The sequence below is a fragment of the Sus scrofa genome, chromosome 13 (assembly GCF_000003025.6).
Source record: "Sus scrofa isolate TJ Tabasco breed Duroc chromosome 13, Sscrofa11.1, whole genome shotgun sequence".
Lineage (NCBI taxonomy): Eukaryota > Metazoa > Chordata > Mammalia > Artiodactyla > Suidae > Sus > Sus scrofa.
In genome coordinates, this window is record NC_010455.5 from 71,472,092 (window position 1) to 71,495,362 (window position 23,271).

The window sequence follows — 23,271 nt, forward strand, 5'->3', positions numbered from 1 at the left end:
CAAACCAAAAGCAGCCCTCATGCCAAAAATAAATAGTAAGGCCTCACAAGCTACCCAGGGATGCTCCCACATATAAATAACCTTCCAAGACTACACTAGATAACTGTTTTCCCTAAACTCACAGACTAAGAAAAATATAAGCAAAATGAAGAAGCACAGGAACCATTCCCAGTTAAAAGAAGAGGAGAATTCCCTTGAAGGAGCAAACAATGAAACAGACCTCTGCCTTTAACAGACACAGAGTTCAAAAAGGAGGCAATGAAAATACCGAAGGAATTAAGAACTGCTCTCAACAGTAATGCAGGTTACTTTACAAAGGAACTAGAAACCATAAGGAGAAGCCAAGAACAATTAGAAAATTTATTTGCCAAGACAAAAGCTGAGCTGAAGGCACTGAACAGCAGAATGAATAATGCAGAGGAAAGAATAAGTGACCTGGAAGATAGAATAATGGAAACCACCCAATCAGGACAGCAGACAGAAAGTCAAATGAAAAAAAAATTGAAATATAAGAGCTCTATGAGATATTATAAAGTGTGCCAATCTTTGCATAATGAGGATTCCGGAATGAGAAGAAAAGAAAAAGGGATTGAAGATGTACTTGAAGTAATTATGGCTGAAAATTTCCCAGATATTTAGGTACAGGAAGCACAGAGGGTCCCAAACAAGAGGAACCCAAACAGACCCACACTAAAACATATTACAATAAAAATGGTAAATGTTAAAGATAAAGAGAGGATTCTAAAGGCAGCAAAAGCCAAAAAAAGTGTTAATTATAAACGGAACCCACATAAGGCTATTAGCTGATTTCTCTACAAAAACATTCAAGGCCACAGGGGGTGGCAAGATATATTCAAAGTTGTGAAAGGGGACAGTGTGCAACCTAAATACTCTCCCCAGCAAGATTATCATTTAGAATAAGAGAAGTAAATAATTTCTTAGACAAACAAAAACTTAAAAAGTACAGCAATACTAAACCTACCCTAAAAGAAATATTGAAATGTCTCCTCTAAAGAGAAAAGAATCAAGAAGATATAAAAAGCAGGAAATCACACCTGGAAAGTAATTGCTTAAATACACCAGTATACAGATCAAAAAGGAAAAAAAACCTTAATTGTGAAAGTGATGGTAAACATAAGGCATAGCAAAAGGATAAACATAAAGGTACCACCTCACACCAGTCAGAATGGCCATCACTAAAAAGTCTACAAATAGAAACCTGGCACAGTGGGTTAAAGATCTTTTGTTGTGGCAGCTGTGGTCTAGGTCACAGCCGAAGCTTCAATTTGATTCCCAGCCTAGATTTGGCTCCCAGCCCAGGAACTTCCAGATGCCATGGATGCAACCCCTTCCCTCGCAAAAAGTCTACAAATAACAAATGCTGGAGAGGGTGTGGTGAAAAGAGAACACTCCTACACAATTGGTGGTCTGTAAGTTGGTGCAGTCACTATGAAAAACAGTATGGAGGTTACTCAGAAAACTCAAAATAGAACTACCATATGATCCAGCAATCCCACTTTTGGGCATATATCCAGACAAAAACATAATTCAAAAAGATACATGCACCCCTATGTTCACAGCAGCGCTATTCACAATAGCTGAGACATGGAGGCAACCTAAATGTCCATCAACTGACAACTAGATTAAGAAGATGTGGTACGTATATACAATGGACTACTACTCAGCCATAAAAAAGAATGAAATAATGCCATGCACAGCAACTTGGATCCAACTAGAGATTATCTTACTAGGTGAAATAAGTCAGAAAGGGAAAAATAAACACCATAAGATATCACTTACATGTAGAATCTAAAATATGACACAAATGAACCTATCTACAGAACAGAAACAAACTCATGGACATGGAGAACAGACTTGTAGTTGCCAAGGGGAAGGAAAGGGAGTGAGATGGACTGGGAGTTTGGGGTTAGCAGATGCAAACTATAGCATTTAAAATGGATAGATAACAAGGGCCTATTGGTACAGCACAGGGAACTGTATCCAACTCCTGGGATAGACTATGATGGAAGATAATATAAAGGAATGTGGTTACACACACACACACACACACCCATCTGAGTCAATTTGCTCTATAGCAGAATCTGGTACAACACTGTAAATCACTATACTTTAATTAAAAAAAAAAAATCTCCCCAGGCAAGTCTAGAACTACCAGCCTAGATTTGTGTTATCCAGTCCAATAGATACTGGCTGTATGTGGATACTTTATATTCAAATTAATTAAAATTAAATACAATTTAAAATGCACTTCTCCTCCAGAAGTTCCCCTGTGGTGCAATGTGTTAAGGATCCGGTGTGACTACAACTGTGGCATAGGTCCCACCTGTGCTACAGGTTCAGTCCCTGGCCTGGGAACTTCCACATGCTGCAGATGCGGCCAAAAAGATAAATAAAATAAAATGCATTTCCTCCATCACACAGTCCCATTTCACATGCTCAGTAGCCGGCCACACATGGCTATGAGGAGACAGGAATCGAGACCTTCACTGCAGAAAGCTCTGCCAGGGCGCTGCTCAGGGCACTTACCCTAGAACAGAACACACTCAGGAACGGGTAACACAGGGTCTATGCTTGGTGGCCAGGGGTGTCATTTTCACTGTTGTGGTCCAGGGAGAAAAGCAGAGGTATTTGCATGGGTATTGATGTAGAAGGTAAGTGGTACATTTGAGCCAAATCCAGCACAGCACCCCTTCTGCCATGACAGTTTTATAACAATGCAACTACAGAAAAGGGTCGTGATGTGGCCGCAGGGCACATAGGCAGCTGTAAGAGTGCTTTTTTCGTTTCTTTTTTTCTTTTCCTTTTTTGGCCCTGTAGCATATGGAGTTCCTGGATTAGGGATCAAATCTGAGCAACCCCAGATCCTTAACCTGCTGTGCCAGGCCAGGGAGTGAACCTGCATCCCAGTGCTCCACAGACGCTGCCAATCCCACTGTACCACAGTGGGAACTCCAGATTGCCCGGTTTATTTATTTTGTATATTTTTATTTTTTGTTTTTAGGACTGCACCACAGCATATGGAAGTTCCCAGGCTAGGGGTCAAATCGGAGCTATAGCTGCTGGCCTATGCCACAGCCACAGCAACGTGGGATCCTAGCCATATCTGTGACCTACGCTGCAGTTCATAGCAACGCGGATCCCCAACCCACTGAGTGAGGCCAGGGATGGAACCTACATCCTCATGGATATTAGTCAGATTCATTTCCACTGAGCCACAATAGGAACTCCCTAGACTGCCCAGTTTAGAAGGACTCTCCAGGGCAAACATCAACTCAGATCATCACTCAGAAATGCTGGGTGGTGTCAGCCACAATCCAGGGTAGGGTCTCAAGTTTCAGTAGTACCAACATTTGGGGACAGATAATTCTCTGTTGTGGGGACCATCCTATGCACTGGGAGACATTCAGCAGCATCCCATTCTCACTGTGACAACCAAAAATGCATCACACAGCACCAAAGTCCTCTGGGTGGGAGCCACTGCTGCTGGACTTCAACTCGATAGGCCCAGGGATGTTAAGTGATCCTGCAAAGTCTCTTGGCCAATAAGAGGGGAACTCATGTCCAAAGGGTTAACACACAGCTGTGCCATGGGAGACAGAGCTTGAGTGGGTAACAGTCTGAAAACTCACTTTGGGTGGAAATAATTTTCAAAAATCCATTTAAAACTGCAACCTAAAAAAGATAATAGAATTTCCTCAAAATGTATCAACAACAACTCAAGCAAGAACTACAATTTTCCAGGCACCTGAGGAACTGGGCGCCAACCCTACAGGGTTTTGCCCTCTGCCTCTGCCTAAGTTTCTGCATAGTGAAAGTGGTCTGAAGTTATTTTCTCTAAAATGAAAAAGGGTTCCCCCATATTACTTTTTTTAAAACTAAGTCACATAATTTTACCCAAAATACATTCTGAGCCTTCACTATCTAAACTATTATTATTTATCGAACCTAGTTCATAAATCGTGACAGATCTTGCAAAGCAAAAGAATCAAGTCCTTGTTCTGCCACTGAGCTATGTGCCCACAGGTAAGTTGCTTGACTTCTCTGAATTTTGATTCCTCACTGAAAAAAACTGAACCCCCCCGATACCACCACCACCACCACCATTGTGGGGATCAGAGTTTGTTGTGAGAAGTAAATGATGGGACATAAACACTGTCTCCCTTTCCTCATTTCCTTTACTAGATGTCTTTGTGAAAATCTGCAGGAATGCATTTTTATACAAAGCACCATTTTATTTAGCAACAAAACTGTGACATTTCTTATCCACAGGTTTCCTTGGACTCTGGAATCAGGCCTGGGTTCAACCCTGATTTCACTTACTTTCTATGTGATCTTGAACAAAGCAATTGACCTCTCTGTGCCTCCCTTCCCCCCACAGTATAATGGAGACATTCCCCCCACTTTGCGGAGGAGCCTGAGAGCATAAAACGAGGTGGCGTGGGAAAGGAGCTGCCTCACTGGGAGTGTCCTGTTTATGGACCTTCTGGCCACATGTGGCCAGGCCATTGTGGGGAACAGGTGTGCTACCTGCAAGGAGCGGCATCATGGCCAGCTGGATGGAGATGGGGCTCTGCCTCCCCAGGCCTGCCAGGCTGGAGTCCGTCTCCTCCTCCAGTCGAGACTTCTTCCTTCTCCTCCGGCTTTTCCTCTGCCCATTTGATTCTTTCTGTTTAACTATGAAATCAAAGGAAGGGAGTAAGCCTTAAGGGGAGCTCAGATCCCAGCTGCCAGGCGCGCCTCATGCTGCAGGGACGTGGGAAGGTGCCCGGAGCTCCTTGGAGGCAGAGTCTGCTCTTTGTGCCTCCGGCCCTTCCAGCAACCAGAGGAGGCATCCAAGTGCACACCACAGACCAGTCATCAGTTGCACACAGGGCAACATTAAGAGATCATTCTGATCTCCAGAACAAACATGCCGCGACACCAGTACCACAAGTAGCCAAGCTGTCCTCCACGTTGGCTCCGTAGAGCAGGCTGGGTGTGGGCTCAGGAGCTGAACCACCCAAGTGCCAGAACCAGGGCTATCGCTCCTAAGCAAAGCACCTTCCCCCACCTGTCTAGTGGGACAAGAGCACCCACCTCCAAGAGTGCTGAGAAGAGTCAGTGAGCAGAGGGGCATAACTCAGATCAAGGAGAAAAAGGAGATGATATGACACATAACCCTGGGTAATTAAAACCGTGATAGAAAGACCAATGCAACAGACCTTCTGGGCAAACCCAGGGATACATCCACACACATAGGGAGCCTTGACAGATGCCAGAGGTGGCATTTAAAGTGCATATGAAAGGACAGGCTTGTCAATTACATTGATTATCCACCTGGAGTCAAATGAAATTGTTGAGCAGCTCATGCCAAGTGCAAAATGAGTGGCAGACTAAAGGTGGAAAACAAAAACTTCAAATCATTAGAAGAATATTCAGGCGATTAGACTGCTGTCTGGATGAAGAAAGGTTTCTTAAGTGTTACCTAAAATACAAACCGGAAAGGAGAATTGAGTGACTCGTGTGCAAAACATGACAGCCCCCATGAAAAGACAGGGTAAGGCAAGCTCTCAGCCTGTGATGTGTGTGCAGGACACACACGACCCTCATTATTCAAAAGACCTAAGAAAAATAAAGCTTTGGGATCAACAAGAAAAAAGCTAACCTCAACAGAAAAACATAAGCCAAGAAGTTGGAACAGGCAAATGACACAAGTGTTACTCAAATAAGCAAACTAGAATGCTCTCCCCCATGCCAAGCAAGGGTGTGTGGTGGGAAAGTGGGGGCTCTGAGGGCTGCTATCAGGAGTGCAGACAGGTACAACCTGGACCCTAAGCTGGCAGCATCTCTCAAGTGGGCAAGAAAAGTTTCCTATGCCCATGATCCCACTGGGCACATGCCCTAGACCCTTCCTCATGTGCACTGGAGACCCCATGCTAGTGGCAGCAGGAAACTGGTGACAATTCAAATGTCCTTCAGTGAGGCCTGCAGGGGTACACCCACCCAATAGGGCGCTTCACAGAAGGTAGAAGAAGGGGCTGGACTTAACAGTACTGACACAAAATAAGTCTCAGAAATCAAGCTGAGTGAAAGAGCAAATTGTAGAAGACATGCACATGTGAAGTCATTTCTGAAACGCACAAACACACAGATCAGTACAACATTGTGTGAATCCATGAGAAAGACGGAGGGTGGAGCGGGGGAATCACACCAATTTCTAAGTGAGGATCACTTTAAGGTGCTTCTTAAAAGTACAGGATGCAGGGGTTCCCTGATGGCCCGTGGTTAAGGATCCGGTGTTGTCACTGCTGTGGCACAGGTTCAATCTCTGGTCTGAGAAGAGAGCCACGGGTGCGCCAAAAAATAAACATTAAAAAATCAAAAATAATTTTTAGAAAAGCATAGAATGCAAAGGGCTCGTACACTGTATCTGTAACCTCTTTTTCTTTAAAAAGAAAGAAAATAGGAACGAGAAAGAAATAAAGGAAATATGACAAAATACTAACACCTAAATTGTTATGTTTATGTTATGTTACCACTGCTGTTATGTTTTTCTGTGGACTTTAATATCTCTATTTCAAAATAAAAATAATTCTTTGAAAACCTCCTTAAAAAACTTAAAGGAGGGAGTTCCCAATGTGGCACAGCAGAAACAAATCCGACTATTATCCATGAGGATGTGGGTCTGAACCCTGGCCTCGCTCAGTGGGTTAAGGATCCAGAATTGCTGTGAGCTGTGGTGTAGGTCACAGACATGGCTCAGATCCCCTGTTGCTGTGGCTGTGGCGTAAGCCTGTGGCTACAGCTCCGATTGGACTCCTAGCCTGGGAACCTCCATATGCCGCACCTGCAGCTCTAAAAAGACAAAAAAATAAAAATGCTAAAGGAATTAAAAAACAATGAGGCTGATTAATCTAGAGAAGAGAAAATGTAGGAGGCATTGAGAGGTGTTCAGACATGAGCATGTGGACTGGTCTTCAGGGTTTTAAAAACAAGACCGACTTGATCCCGTGTCTCCCACCCTCAGGGAGAATCCGACTCCAGAAGCTTCAAGTTGAACTAGAACCAAGAAAAGTGGATTGACTGTGGCAGTTACAGCCAAAAAACAGGAAATGGGCAGCAAACATCCAGGATCTGGAACTTTCCACCTCATGCTGGAAGCTCAACCACTTGCTGACAACCTGGCAAGGATTTGGAGGCCAGGGGTATGGAGGCGGATTCAGTGACCTAAGGACCCTGCCTGGGGGCAGCCTGACACCAACACACACACTTCCCATGAACTGCTGCTGCCCCTGGGAGGCTGTTCCCTCGTTCCACTGGGAGAGGCAGATGGCTTCTTATCCTCCAGAGAATGTCCACACCCGCCACAACCCACACACCCACCCCCCAGCTCCTATCACACACACACACCCTCCTGCACAGCACCTATCACACAGAGCTGTCATTATTTATTTAGAAGTCTCTGGTCAATACTAGGGATTTTCATGTTCCCCGTGCATACCACACCATGGACCAGGAACACAGAAACCCTGGTGGAGTGAGGAAGGAAGAGACAGGTGGATGGATGGATGGACAAGAAGAGGTGAGTCAGAATGGGTAAGTCTAAACAGCACATAGTACTTTTTACTTCTGAGTAACGTTTGAATCTTATTGAAGTATTCTGAATTTGAAATATTTCATAATTCTTTTCCAGATATGGTTATACTATAAAATTTCAAAAATCCCACTATAACTTACTTTGAAATTTTTGCTTTTCTAACAAGTTTGTTACGCTGCTATGTGATGGCCTCTCAATTAACTGCCTCATCTCCGACATGGTTGCCCCTCCCGAAGACATCACTGGTTTTGAAGCACCCCACCTAAAAAAAATCCACAAAGAGAAAAACAAAGGTGAGAAAAGTCAGGGAGCACATCTAATAATCTAGAGTTCCCATTGTGGCTCATCAGGTTAAGAACCCAACTAGTCTCCATGAGGATGCAGGTTTGACCCCTGGCTTCGCTCAGTAGGTTGAGGATCCGGTGTAGGCTGGTAGCTACAGCTCCCATTAAGCCCCGAGCCTGGGAGCTTCCATATGCCACAGAAGCAGTCTTAAAAGAAAACAAGAATCGATTTACTGGACTGAATTGTAAGCAGATTTTTAAAAATATATTGCTTGTAAATCAATGATATTTTAATAATTTTTTAAAATTTTTAGGGCTGCATCCATGACATTTGGAATTCCGGGCTAGGGGTTGAATCAGAGCTGCAGCTGCCAGCCTATACCACAGCCACAGCAATGCCAGATTCAAACCGCATCTGCGACCTGCACCACAGCTCACGGCAACACCGGATCCTTAACCCACTGAGCAAGGCCAGGGATCCAGCCTACATCTTCATGGATACTAGTCAGATTCATTTCCATTGAGACATGATAGGAATTCCTATTTTAATAAAAATTTTTTAAATATTTTAAAAATTTAAAAAATACGTGACATTGTATTCCTTTCAACCAGTGCTTAGGAAATGTTGATGTGCATATGAATCATCCAGGAACGTTACTCAATAAAATGAAGCTTGCAGTTCAGTGGGCCTGTGGGGGGCCCTAAGACTCCCATTTTATTTTTTCCCACTGTACGGCAAGGGGATCAAGTTATCTTTACATGTATACATTACAATTACATTTTTCCCCACCCTTTGTTCTGTTGCAACATGAGTATCTAGACAAAGTTCTCAATGCTACTCAGCAGGATCTCCTTGTAAATCTTTTCTAAGTTGTGTCTGATAAGCCCAAGCTCCCGATCCCTCCCACTAGACTCCCATTTCTAACAAGCTCCCAGTAATGCTGAGGCTTCTGGTCTGCAGACAAACTTGCACTATCAATTATGATGGGAAAATAATATATTAATAAGAGCAACTGAAACTCTAAAATTATCCAGGAATTCATTTACAGGAATTATATACATCTATAGGGAGAAAAAAAAATTATCCCCATTAAAAGTCATAAAGGAGGGCCTGAATTAGGTGAAAAAGTAAACCATGATCATGTATAGGAAAACTTCTCAATTTTAAAAGGTCAGTTCTTTCCAAATTAATCTATAAATTCAATGCAAAAAAATTTTTTTCAATAAACACTTTAAAATGACATGCTCTGGAGCTCCCATCGTGGCTCAGCAGAAACGAATCCAACTAGAAACCATGAGGTTGTGGGTTCGACCCCTGGCCTTGCTCAGTGGATTAAGAATCCAGTGTTGCCATGAGCTGTGGTGTAGGCTGCAGACTCGGTTCAGATCTGGCATTGCTGTGGCTGCAGTGTAGGCTGGCAGCTGTAGCTCCGACTGGACCCCTAGCCTGGGACCCTCCATATGCCACAAGGGTGTCCCTAAAAACCAAAAAAAGAGACTTGTTCTTAGAGTTCCTGTCATGGCTCAGCAGTAACGAACCCAATTAGTATCCATGAGGACACTGCTTTGATCCCTGGCCTCGCTCATTGGGTTAAGGATCTGGTGTTGCCGTGGGCTGTGCTGTAGGTCAAAGATGTGGCTTGCATTGCTGTGGCTGTGGTATAGGCCAGCAGCTGCAGCTCCAGTTCTACCCCTAGCCTGGGAATGTCCATATGCCACAGGTACAGCCCTAAAAAGACAAAAAAAAAAAAAATTAAATTAAAATAAATAAAATACAATGACATGTTCTTTTGGTTCTTCCTTTCTCCCAAGCTGCCATCCTGGCCTCCATCCTCCCCTAGTCCCATGGCACCCATGCAGGACTACAGGAGCACAGGACAATGACTTCCAGAAGAACACTGTGGACTCAGTCGTCTGAAGGTGTGAGTTGAGACCCAGGCTTCACCAGTGTTCCCAAGTTTCCCAGGAATTCTGTTCTTATGTCTTGGTTCCAATCACTTAGCCAAGACAGTGACACCACCCACAGAACAGTTGTTCTGAGGGTTAAATGAGATGCACTCATGCCTGAGAGAGCATAGGGCCTGGCGCATAATGCGTGCTCACAGACACAGCATCTCTTTCCCCATCCCGTTAGTCTCACCTGGATGCATGAACTCCAACAACCAAAGTTCCCGAAAATGGACACGACCCTTGGTGGCAGTCTGTGGGCTAGAACGAGGGGGGCTCCACTCCCACCCCCTAAAATCATGTGGGGCCATCCTTACCACCCTGTGGCCAGATCTTCCGTCCTGAGTAACTTCTCATAGTCCTCGGTGCTCCTGGGAAGCATTTCTGTTTCTGCTGGGTGAGAACTGATAACATTAAGCCAATGTCTCCAAACCTCTTGCTCCATCTAACTCACTTTGCAGCCAGGGCCCTGACCTGCACGCGGCGCCAGCCTCTAGGCAGCCCGCCCGGTGTGCAGTAGGCAGCCAGTGAAAAGGCTGCCTAATAAGAGATGAGTAAATGAATAAATGTACAGACTAAATAGGATTTTTTTGCACAAATGGAGGCAAGAGAAGCCCACGGGTCCTTATATAATACCCCACAGAAGAAAAAGAGAAGAAAGTTATCCGTTCGCTTATCGACTTAAGCACTGTTTATCTCAGGGAATATACTGAAAACTATACTCTCAAGGTATGTAAGTTCCCACGACAGGGGATAGTTAGCAACTTAGGGTACCACCAAGAGATGAAATATTATGTAGTCACCGCGAATGACTTTTACAGAAATGTGTTAAGGAAATAGGACAGTGCGTGTGATAACGTGGTCGTCTCAGGATACAAAATTATGTATCCAGGATAGCCTCAGCTAGGCAAAAAAAAAACCTTAGCACAAAAACAAAGAAACATGCCATAATACGATAACCAAAATATAACAGTCTTTGTGATGCAATTGTAGCTTATTTTATCTGTTGGTTTTATATGTTTCTATGTGCACTGAAAATTATAGAAAAAAATATATGTATATGTACTGCATGTATATATATACTTCTACAGTTGGAAAATTTTCTTTGTAAGTCACAGAAATGACAGAAAAAGAATCAACAAGGAAAGCCAGTTGCACAGGAAGAGCCCAGCCAGCTGGGAGGTGAGGAGCCCCAGCAGCCGCTGCTGCACACACAGGGATGGACGCCGGGGCACGGTCGCCACACCAGCAGCACCAAGTAGCTGCTTTCCCTGCTGTGGTCCTGCACTCAGCTAGTCCACCAAGGCCAGCTCCACTCACCCTGCAAAGTCTTCAAGCTTTTTATTGCCTTTTCTGGTTTCCCTGGGGTGTGCTCCTGGTGCAGCTCCTCTTTGATGTGAATGCTCTGTTCTGACAGTCTTCTCTGACTTAAGACCAAATGTTTCACTTCCTCTAGAATGCAGGAGAAGAAAGCGTCACTGACTCCATCAATTGGAAATCCACACTGAACACCCACTATGTAACAATCACACTCGAGGTGCAGGAGGTGGCAATAGGTGATGCCCTGCCCTCCTAGAGTCACTGCCTCAAACCACCTGGTACTCAAATTTCGAATGGCAGCGAATTGTCCCAAATAAGACCATTAAGGGTTTGGGAGTTCCTGTCGTGGCTCAGCGGTTAACGAATCCAACTAGGAACCATGAGGTTTTGGGTTTGATCCCTGGCCTTGCTCAGTGGATTAAGGATCCGATGTTGCCGTGAGCTGTGGTGTAGGTTGCAGACACAGCTCAGATCCTGCATTGCTGTGGCTGTGGTGAAGGCCAGCAGCTACAGCTCCGATTAGACCCCTAGCTCCGATTAGACCCCTAGCCTCCGATTAGCCTCCACATGCGAGGGTTTGGTCCTAGAAAAGGCAAAAAGACAAAAAAAAAAAAAAAAAAAAAAAAAACATTAAGGGTTTTATCTCTGTTGTTCCATTCATGTTCACACTTCAAGGAAGACCTCACCACCTCCCTTTCACAGACGCTTAGGTCACTCTCCTGTGGTCAGAGAGCCGAACCTTTACTAAAGTAGTGACCATGACCAGAGCTCCCTGTCCCCAGCGAGGAGGACGCCCCTCTATGTCCTTCACACCTATCAATATTGCCTTTGCAAGCACAGAACAGCACCCAACATGTGTGCAAGGATGAACAAGTAGAGGGAGGGCATGAACAAAACAGAGATAGCAGATGCTGAAAAAACAGTGGGGAAGAAAGGTGAGACTGGAGTCAGGGTTGAAGGATGGATAAAAATTCTAGAGCAAGAGATTAGGCTAAGAGCCCCTGATGCCTGAAGGCAGGCCCTACAATGAAGAAAAGCCCAGTGTCTTCAGGGACTGGGGCTGGACCAGGTGTGAAGGCAATGAGAAAGGGCGCTTGGGGACTAAGCTGTGCGAGGCCTTTGGGGCTGGACGAAGATGTCAGATTTCGTTTCCTAAGGCACTGGGCAGCCAGGAAAAGCTGCAGAACAATGAAGCGCCAGAGTCAGAAGGTGATACAGAAAAGTGAGGGAACAGAGCAGGAGGGAGGAGACAGGAAAATGCTGGGTGCAGAGGGGAGGAGAGCTCCAGAGAGCAATGCACCTCCCAGTGACACCAAACAGGCATGGATTTGTGAGGGGTGGTGGGGGGGTGGCCAAAAGATGATGGCAAACGGGAGTCAACCTTGACCGAGGTGGGGCAGGGCAGGGGGGCACTGACACTAAGAAACCAAGGGGCTGAGCAGGGTTAATAGAAAATTCTTGGAGTTCCTGTTGTGGCTTAGGGGTTAACAAATGTGAGTTTGATCCCTGGCCTCGCTCAGTGGGTTAAGGATCTGGTGTTGCTGTGGCTGTGGTGTAGGCCAGCAGCTGCAGCTCCAATTTGACCCCTAGCCTGGGAACTTGCAAATGCAGCCCTAAAAAGCAAAAAAGGCAAAAGAAAAAAAGAAGAAGAAGAAAATGCTAGCTTGTTTTGGGATGACAAGCAGGCTGAAAGCTGGCAAGTTCTCCTTTGCTACATCCTAAGGGGCAGCCAGACAAACGTCCTCTCCTGTGAAACAGTAAATCACCTCTGGAGGTGTTTCCACCCTCCCAGGAAACAAGAGTTCCAAGAAGATATCTTCTCAAGAGGGAAAAGGTGGGACTTCATACAGCATGTACACTAGATGTGTCTTTGTTAAAATTTAGTTCCCAGTGTGAAATGCACAGGGAAATGTTAGTGACTGTTTCTGCCCAGGCATCTTGTGGTTTTAATTTTTTCTCCCTTTGGCTACTCTACCTCTCAGTTGTTTTTGCAAAGTGAACATGAACTGATTTTTTAATAGGAAAAATGATTTAACCTAAGATGCAGTGATGCCAGATATGGGACAGATTTTGGGGAGGAGCAGGGGCTGTGGGTTCCAGGATGCTCACAGCAAAAGGCCTCAGACTCTCCCTGCAGGGCCTGGGACCCCTGTCATCCTCCCTTTCCTGGCCAACTGATTTCACTTTCCCTTCCAAACATGGCTCCCAAGCCCCCTTCTCCAGGAAGCCTTCCTGATACACCCACCCCACATTCCTGCTCCAGTGTGAGGCGATTGCCAGGCAGATGTTTATCAGAAATTAGGGCTGAGCAGCTCTGGGGCAGGCCCTGGAATGTGCATTTAGGCTGGCCATCCAACTGCATATAATGCAGAGGTGTAGAGCCCACACCCTGAGGACATGGGTCCTTCCTTTGGTCAAAATGAGGAAGTGATACTGAAGTCACTTCTTCACCCAGGACCAGCAGTTTAAAGGCAAATCAGTGATTTTCAGCTGGGGCGATTCTGCACCTGGGGACAATGTCTGAAGAAATTTTTAGCTCTCATGACATGGAGACTAGTCCTGGAGTCCAGTGGGTTGAGGTCCGGGATGCTGCTAAAAGTCCTACTGTGCCCAGGAGTGCCCTCCCACCAAGCAGTGATCCCACCCAAGACACTGGCAGTGCCTAAGGTAAGAAGCCGGATGTCAATGGAAGATTAAACATCAGAATCCCTAAGCCCCTAGGTCAGGAAAGCTCCTTGAGGCCGGAAAAAGCAGATTTTTCTAGTCCCCAAAAAACTGGGTTCTGATTCTGGCACCGCCTCTCGCTTCGAGCAGGTCAGGCTCACCCTGTTCACGGAAAGTGGGATGATTGTACCTGCCTAGAGGCTAAGGCCAGCAGCCCCAACAGCACCTTGTTCTGCCTGTGGTCAGGTGCGTGCCCACTGTACCTTCTAACGTCTCCTGGAACTGGGAGGCATCTTAGAACAGCACCGCAGCACAATTAAACTGGCAGAGTTTTTGAGAGTTTTATGTTTCTCCAAGGACAATGAGACCCTCCTCATCTCTTGGGGGTGGGGCGCATGCCCACTGCCCTGCCTCCACAGCATCGACCCGAGGAAGCAGAGGCCCAAGGTCACTGCCAGCTCCGGCTGGAGACGGTCAGCTGCGTGACTCCAACGTGGGCCTTTCTCTCTTCCAAGGGGGGCTCAAAAGGAGACTTTCTGGAAGTCTGGGAGCCCTAATGGAAACATGGCTGTCCCAGGGCTGTGGAACTTTTGAGTGTTCTCTTTCATTTCCCGATATCTTCTAAAACACAGGATTTGTTCCAGGAGACAGGTCACGCAGGCTCAGGGCGCCCTCCCCAAAGCTGAGCACATCCTGGGAGGGCACTGCAGTGCCATAGAAACCAGCATGGGCCCGGAAACCAGGTGCACAGAGGCACCAAACAGGGGGTGATGGCTTTTCTCCTGTTACTGCTGAGACGCCACAAGCCTCCAGAAACATTTCAAATAAAACACAAGATCCTGGACTTACCAAAAGATCCTGTATCTTCCGAAAACACGGAAGGCTTTAATCGATAATACCTGACTTTTTTCGAAACCTTGTCCTTGGTGTCCCAGAGCCTCAAGGTTATTTTGTGAAAATTTATTGTCTTTAGTAATTCCTTTGTCATGTTGATGTTAAAAGTTTGGGTCCACGACACCCAGACCTTGTCCCCTTCTTGCCACGGCCTCACGGTCTGTGAAAGAACAGCAAGAGAGTTTAAGGAGGCAAAGCAAGGAGGCTCTGTGGCCCCAGATCTAACTGTGGCGTCAAGGCGGGCCCTGCCCTCCACTCGTGTGACTTGTGTGTCCCACTCTCTCCCGGCATCCAGCTCACATGGGGAGTCAGGACATGGGTGCCATGGGTCCGCACACCTCCATGCTCCTCAAAAAAATAAAGTAAAAGCAATCACCTGCCAAGAGTGCCCTTTCTAGGGACTTCCAGTCCTGAACCAGAACCTGTGGACTTGGGCAGATGGGTGTGTGCAAACACACACACACATGTGTGCGCACACACGCACACGTATTCTCATGCACACACACTAAGAAACAGCAAGAGCCGCCAAAACTTTTGAGACACAAAAGAAATCATGAGGTAAAAATATCTACAGAGAAAAATCCTACAATTGCTCTGATTAGGTCAGTCAGAGCAGATTCTCATTCGAAAGGCGGTGCCCAGGATCCCGCATTTCCAGCAAGTTCTAGGGGAAAGCAAACATACTTTGTGAACATTAGAGTATCTGCAAGGCCTCCCCAATACCTTTATCCCCGAATCCAGGAACACTTTGGCTGAGGCTGGAAACACCACCATGTCCACCTTCTGGGGCTCTACATCCCCCGGCAGGAGGAAGTACTCGATGTGGCAGTAATGGCGAACCTTGGCGATAGCTTTGTCCATTTTAGTGTGTCTCCTATATTTCTCGATGAAACTTGAATATTTCCCTTTGTGACCTGGAAGACATAGATGTAATGAGTCTTGTTTGAATCTCACATGGAAAAGCAGACCCGTCTCCACAAACCCCTGGAGCCAAGAAGAGCCCGAGGCTGGGGTGTGGGACCCTGGACTGGGCGCCAGTGCACAAAATTCCAGCGTGTGACTCTGAGATGAGTGTCTCCTTCAATTTCTCACCTGGGGCGCTCTGCCTGGCTGCCTCTAGTCTCAGCAGTAAGAAACAAGTTTTTAAAAACCCATCACAACACAATGTGACCTGTGTAATACCAGCTGCTTGAACAAGGTTCTAAGGACAATAGAGGAGGCAAGGAATAAAGCCTGCTGGGATGAGGGTGCAGGAAGCCCCCTGAGCCCTTGGCAGAGCATCCAAGGGGCAGCGCTGGCAGACATCCCAGGCAAAAGGCAGAGCCTTGTAGAACCTCACAAGGGAAGCTGCATGATGTGGGGCAGGTGGGGGAAGAACAGGAGGCCAGAGCCTCCATGGCCTGCCCTTGACCTTCAACTAAACCCTCCAGGCTGGAAAAAGACATTTTACACACCATGAGAAGATGCGTCAGGAGCTCCATAAATGCTTCCTCCGAGCATCATGCTATATAACTATGACTATACTTAAAGCGTTGTTTTAAAATGTCAAGTGTTTATGACCCAGAAGGCCATCATATGAATGCTGTGCCTCAGGGGGCCGAGCTCTGTGCAGTGTCTGGGATGAGCTTCTCCTGCCCGCCCTTGGTGACAGGACACTTTGTCGTAAAGGTGCAACTGACCAGGAAGCCGGCAGCATCTCACAGATCTGCCTTCTGACTCAACCCAAGCAAAGCTAGACCCTCTCACTTCTTGTCCATGGGACCGCAAATTGCTACAGTCCTTTGGCGAGCAATTTGACAATATCTACACCAAAAAAATCATAAATGCACATCTTAAAGCCAGCAATTCCACTTCTTGAAATTTAGGCAACAGAAGTACCCACACATGCCCAGAAATGTACTGCAGGGATGTCTACTACAGAATTGTAACCAAAACATTGGAAACAACCTAAATGTCCACCAATACAGGGTAGAATAAATTAGACACATATAATGGAATAGTATTTTTTTTTTCATTTTTGGCCACCCTGTGGCATCTGTGGCATATGGAGTTCCTGGGCCAGGAATCAGATCTAAGCTGCAGTCTCTACCTAAGCTGCAGGTGCAGGAACACTGGATCCTTAACCCACTGTGGCAGGCCAGGGATTGACCTGCATCCCAATGCTCCCAAGACACCGCCAATCCCACCGCACCACAGCGGGAGCTCCTGGAATGCTACATTTTAAAACAAACAACAACAAGGTAAAAACAAGTCTGCTCATATCCTCTAAGAGATCTATAACATGCCATCAATTTTTAAAAAGAAAATTAAAGAATAGAATGTGTAGGATCTCTTTTTTCTTAAACAATCTATATAAACATTCATAAGTAAGCTTATAAATAATCAGGTATTGGAGGAAAAACATTGAAGCCAGAATTTTATATCCGGTCAAAGATAGGTCCTTCGAAAGTACTGACTCCACTGGAGCGTCCATCATGGCTCACTGGTAATAAACCAGACTAGTATCCATGAGGATGCATGCTCCATCAGTGGGTTAAGGATCTGGCGTTGCCATGAGCTGTGGTGTAGGTCACAGACATGGCTCAGATCCCATGTTGCTGTGGCTGTGGCATAGGCCAGAGGCTGCAGCTTTGATTCAACCCCTAGCCTGGGAACTTCCATATGCCTCAGGTGTGGCCCTAAAAGGACAAAAAAAATGTATTGGCGCCATAAAAATACTCTTGGGCAAGGTCTCATAGGTTGAGCTGCAGAGATAACTGTTTTGTAAATGTCTTTGAAGAAAGCACCAAAGTAAGAAAAACAAGTCTAGAAGACCCTGCAAGAGATGTGAGGGTTAAAGGTGATCAGGTCAGCACCACTTTTCCTTTGGCTGGGATGTGCAAATGTCTTTTTCCAGACTTTTGTTTTTTTGTTGTTGTCTTTTTTTAGGGCCACATCCACAGCACATGGAGGTTCGCAGGCTAGGGGTCGAATCAGAGCTGTAGCCGCTGGCCTACACCACAGCCAAAGCAACACTGGATCTGAGCTGTGTCTGCTACCTTCACCAGAGCTCACGGCAATGCCAGATCCTTAACCCACTGATCAAGGCCAGGAATCAAACCGTGCCCTCATGGATACTAGGCAGATTCGCTTCTGCTGAGCCACGACAGGAACCCCCTTTCCAAGCTATTTTGCTTGACATCAATAGACCAAAGATAAAAAGCATCACTGTGGGAGCTCCCTGGTGTCCTAGCAGATTAAGGATTCAGAGCTCTCACTGCAGCAGCTTGGGTCCCTGCTGTGGCATGGGTTCAATTTCTGATCTGGGAACTTCTACATGCCAGGAGTGTGCCCCCGCCCCACAAAAAAGAGTGGTGGGAGCAAGGTACATGATCCAAAAAGTTAAGAGGGAGAAAAAAACAAATAAAAGGCTTCATTATGGATAGAGGAGGTCATATGTAATGACAAAAAGTTCAATTCACCCAAAGATAGGTCATTTCTATGGTATACACCTAACAAAACAGCCTCCAAAATATCTGAAACAACCGTCAACAGAACTACAAGGTGAAGCTGAAATTAATCACCATGGGCAGGGGCAGTTCAAGTAGCAAAAAAAAAAAAAAAAAAAAATTATATATATATATATATGTATATATATATATATATATATATGGAGTGCTTTGGCAAAAGAAAAGAAAAAAAGAGGTTCCCATCGTGGCACAGCAGAAAAGAATCTGACTAGGAACCATGAGGGTGCACGTTTGATCCTTGGCTTCACTCAGTGGGTGGGCGATCTGGCATTGCCGTGAGCTGTGGTGTAGGTCGCAGACGCGGCTCAGATCCTGCATTCTGTGACTGTGGCTGTGGTGTAGACTGGCGGCTGCAGCTCCAATTTGACCCCTAGCCTGGGAACCTCCATGTGCCGCAGGTGCGGCCCTAAAAAGAAAAAAAGGAAAAAAAAAAGTGGAGTACTTTTCTCTGCCCTTAATTTTGGGGTTCAACCATGTGACTTGCTTTGCCCAATAAAATGTTCAGAGGTGGGAGGTGCCCAAAGACCTTCAGAGTACTGGGGTGACCCGGCTTGCCCTCCTGTGTGCCTGTGCCTGTTCATAACAAGAGTGTGTCAGGGTTGCCCAACAGGCCTGGAGGAGGAGGAGAGACACACAAGCAGAGCAGAGCCACTGCAGGGAGTGCAGCCTGGCCAGTAGACCCACTCATCTAGAACAGGGACTCCTGTTTGAAGCCCCTGAGTTGGAGAGTTTGTTTGGGTTTGTTACACAGCATTTCTTCCAACAGCAAGTGATCACCTTTACAATCCGAGATTTTGTTTTTGTTTTGTATTTAAACATTATTTATTGAAAGAAGAAGGAAGGAGGTCAAAAGATTCAAACATTCAGTGAGATGATGAATAGATTCTGGGGATGTCATATATGGTGTGGTGACTTGTTAACAATACTGTGCTGTATACTTAAAAGTTGCTGAGAGTAGATTTTAAATGTTCTCACCTCCACAACAACAAAAAATGGTAATTATATACGGTGAAGAATTACACTCAGAGATGTTGATTGAGTACATCTGAGAACCTGCCTTTAAACAAGGAATTAGGTGACACACAATCAGCTTATGGCAACAAATGCCTTAACCTCACCATTGTTTCTTCATCTGCAAAAAGCTGAAATAACATCACCTGCTTTTGGGGGGTTGAGAGAATTAAGTCTGAAGCCAGTACAACCACTTCTTGTCCCGCCCACAGAGGCCCCCTAAAATGGCAGTTCCTTTCCAGACCTCTGCTCCTGGCAGCGGCCACCCCACTTAGGGGAGTCTCGGAGGGAGCAGGCCATGAGTGCCCCCCCCCGCCCCCCAGCCCCCCCCCGCCCCCTTCCCCCCACCCCCCCCCCCCCCCGCACAGGGGGTGCTGTGCGGTAATCTGACACTTACCAGCAGTCACTGGGAAGGCCAGAGAGATGATGAATTTGCAGGGGACGACGTGGGGCATGTCAGAGGTGAATGTGCTGGCAGGCCGGTCTGAGGACTCGCTGCTACACGGATGGTTAGAGTCCGACTCCTGGGCCCAGGCCCTGACCACCAGGTGCTCCTCCGCCTCACACTGGCTCTCAGACCCGTAAAAGCTACTGATGGACGACATGGGCCCCATGCTGGCCTGGTCCTCATCCTCCCATTCCCAGGCGTGCAGGGACATGCTGCAGAGGCGCTGGCACTCCCGGCTGAGAGGAGTAAAGGCACTCTGTCATCACCGCTGCCCACAGCGGGTAAGCCCCTGACTCTAGCAGGGGAACTATGCTTCTCCTCCTCCCGTGCCTGTCCTGCTCTGGGCTGACTAGCCCAGGCCCAGACACTGCCTGGCACACAGTAGGCACTCAGAGTCAGAATGGAGAACCACAGGCAACGGTGCTGGTGCCATCAGCAATCATGACAATGAGCCAAGCTGGTTTCTCCAACTCAGAGGCCGAGCCTCCAGGCCCCAGGTGCTGGTCCTTTCAAGACTCAGAGTTAATCGCTCGGCATTTCTGGAGCGCCTGCTCCAGGTGAGTGCCTTTTCCCAGGAACCACGGGGGAGGGGTTGAGGAGAGATCCTGTGCTTCTGCTGGGGGGCCTCAGGTTAGCTGTGCCAAAGCAGTGTGAGCTTGCCATTTGGGGACAGCACAAGAACCTGGTCAGGTCAAGAAGGCCGAGGACCCCCTAAGCAAGACACGACTGGACTTGAACTTGCTGGGTCCTGGAGGCCGCATGCCAGAAGATGCTAAGAAGGGACTGCTCAGATGGAGCCGGGGACAGGGCGCTGCGGGGGTTACCTGCAGCACCTGCGAGCGGATGCGCTGGAGCTGCGTGGACTTGGACTTCAGTGTCAATCCACTGACACAGCCGCCTAGGAGAAGAGGCTCCAAGGACGCTGTCTGTCCACGCGAGGAGGCTCTCGCAGGGAAGCCTTTGAGACCCTCCGCGCAACTGTATTTGGCCGTTGCTAGGCATTGCAACAGCTCCGGGGGCGGGGCTCCGCTCCGGGAGGCGGGACTTCCCTCCTCAGCCTCTGGTCCCCGGCAGGCAGACGTACTGACAGGGTCCCAAAGATAAGCGTATCCAAATGCAGAACCAGTTGCCTTCAGTCATTCACTCATCCATACAGTCTTTAAGGAATCTCTGTTCTGAATGTGAGCACCTATTATCTGCCTGACCCTCACCTTCAGAACCGGGGAGAGTCGTTGCTGGCTCCCCACCTAAACTCCATCTACCTCCACTTCCCGTTCTGTGATGATGGAGAAGGAAGCTCTGCAAACACTGATCACCCCTCCCACCCCACTGTCCTCTCATACAGACTTTGCCTTTGTCGTTGATACCCCTAAAATATCACGAGAATTCTGTTTTGTTATCATGAGCCCCCAAAATCAGAGAGGAGGAAATTGAGGCTTAAAGGGATGAAGCCATTTATCTGAGGCTACACAAGTGCGTGGCAGCACCGGATTGAAATCCAGCCTATCTGATCCTCCCCCGCTCCCAGCTCCTGTCGAGAAGAGCAGAGAACACTGAAGGGGTGGGGGGAAGAGACACATCACAGAGGCAGCTGACCAGAGAGGGGCGGGTCGGGGCCGGCTTCATGGAGGAAGAGACAAAAGCCAGACTGTGGGGTTTGGCAGACAGTGAAAGCATGAGAGGGCATTTGAGACAAAGGAAACAGCATAAGCCAAGGGCCAGCGGGATGAAAACAACTGGCAAGGTCAGGGAAGCCATGAAGAGTCTGAAGTCGGGGTGGAGGGGGGGGTGCTGGTTCAGAGGCGATCTCCAGTAGTTTAATCAAAAAGGGGAGCTGGAGTTCAGTCGTGGAGCAGCAGAAACGAATCCAACTAGGAACCATGAGGTTGTGGGTTCCATCCCTGGCCTTGCTCGGGGGGTTAAGGATCCAGCGTTGCCCTGAGCTGTGGTGTAGGTCCCAGACGCGGCTCAGATCTGGCGCTGCTGTGGCTCCGGTGTAGGCCAGCAGCAGTTCTGATTAGACCCTCGTCTGGGAACCTCATGCCGCGAGTGGGGCACTAAAAGGACAAAAGACAAAAAAAAAAAAAAAAAAAAAAAAGCGGGGATGGAGGTGGGGAGCTGAGGCTACACACACACACACTTAACAGGCCCTGGCTGAGAAAGAACCTATCCATAGCGGGAGAGCAAAACTATCTGTCTATTGATGGACATTTAGGTTGTTTCCATGTCTCAGCTATTGTGAATAGTGCTACGATGAACATAGGGGCTCATGTATCTTTTTCAATGAAAGTTTTATCCAGATAGATGCCCAGGAAAGGGATTGCTGGATCATATGGTAGTTCTATATTTAGTTTTCTGAGGAATCTCCATACTGTTTTCCATAGTGGTCGTACCATAGAAGCAACCTAAATGTCCATCAACAGAAGATTGGATAAAGAAGATGTGGTACATATATACAATGCGGTATTACTCAGCCATAAAAAAGAAAGAACGTCATTTGCAGCAACATGGATAGACCTAGAGATTATCATACTAAGTCAGAAAGAGAAAGACAAACCATATTATATCATTTATATGTGGAATCTAAAATATGACACAAATGAACATATCTATGAAACAGAAACAAACTCACAGACATAGAGAAGAGACTCGTGTTTGCCAAAGGGGAGGCAGTAGAGAAAGGAAGGATTGGGAGTTTGGGATTAGCAGATGAAAACCAGTCTTCTGTATATATATGTGGGTGTGTGTGTGTGTGTGTGTGTGTCTTTTTAGGGCTATACCTGTGACATATGGAAGTTCCCACGCTAGGGGTTGAGTCAGAGCTATAGCTGCCGGCCTACAACGCCACAGCCACAGCGACATGGGATCCGAGCTGCGTCTGCCAACACCACAGCTCACGGCAATACCATATCCTTAACCCACTGAGCAAGGCCAGGGATCAAACCTGCATCCTCATGGATACTAGTTGGGTTCGTTACTGCTGAGCCACGATGGGAACTCCAAACTAGTCTTTATAGGATGGATAAATAACAAGGTCCTACTGTATAGCACAGGGAACTAAATTCAGTATCCTGTGATAAACCATGATGGAAAAGAAAATGATAAAGAATGTGACCATATGTATAATTGAATAACTTTGCTGTACAGTAAATATTAATACAACATTGTAAATCAACTATACTTCAATAAAATTTAAAAATAAAAATTAGGAATTGCCGTTGTGGCTCACCAATTTAAGAACCTGCTAGTGTCCCTGAGGATGAGGGTTCAATCCCTGGCCTTGATCAATAGGTTAAGGATCCAGCATGGCTGTGAGCTGTGGTGTAAGTAGCAGATGTGGCTCAGATCCAGCATTGCCATAGCTGTGATATAGGCCAGCAGTTGCAGCTCCGATTTGACCCCTAGCCTGGGAACTTCCATATACATCATGTGTGGCCCTAAAAAGAAAAAAAAAATTAAATAGGGAGTTCCCACCAAGGTGCCATAGATTAAGAATTTGTCTGCAGCAGCTCAGGTTACTGCAGGGGGTCAGGTTCAATCTCTGGCCCATCATAGTGGGTTAAAGGGATTTGGTGTTACCACAGCTGCGACTTGGAT

At 46.8% G+C, this 23,271-nt stretch overlaps 1 protein-coding gene across 7 annotated transcripts in view; it reads right to left on the bottom strand.

Annotated features, from left to right (window-relative positions):
- Positions 1–21,193, bottom strand: part of KIAA1257 (KIAA1257 ortholog) — a 72,399-nt gene extending 51,206 nt beyond the window's left edge. For 5 of the 7 annotated variants that reach the window (XM_013990113.2, XM_013990112.2, XM_013990106.2 and 2 more), the window contains exons 1-8: positions 20,499–21,193; positions 19,624–19,910; positions 15,430–15,620; positions 14,662–14,866; positions 11,149–11,280; positions 10,146–10,221; positions 7,738–7,859; positions 4,549–4,695 (exon numbers count right to left, since the gene is read on the bottom strand). In XM_013990113.2, coding sequence (XP_013845567.2) covers positions 4,549–4,695; positions 7,738–7,859; positions 10,146–10,221; positions 11,149–11,280; positions 14,662–14,866; positions 15,430–15,620; positions 19,624–19,885 — 1,135 coding nt within the window. In that variant the 5' untranslated portion in view covers positions 19,886–19,910; positions 20,499–21,193. The remainder of the gene's footprint in view (positions 1–4,548; positions 4,696–7,737; positions 7,860–10,145; positions 10,222–11,148; positions 11,281–14,661; positions 14,867–15,429; positions 15,621–19,623; positions 19,911–20,498) is intronic. The other 2 variants (XM_021069402.1, XM_013990109.2) reach the window with 1 other exon arrangement.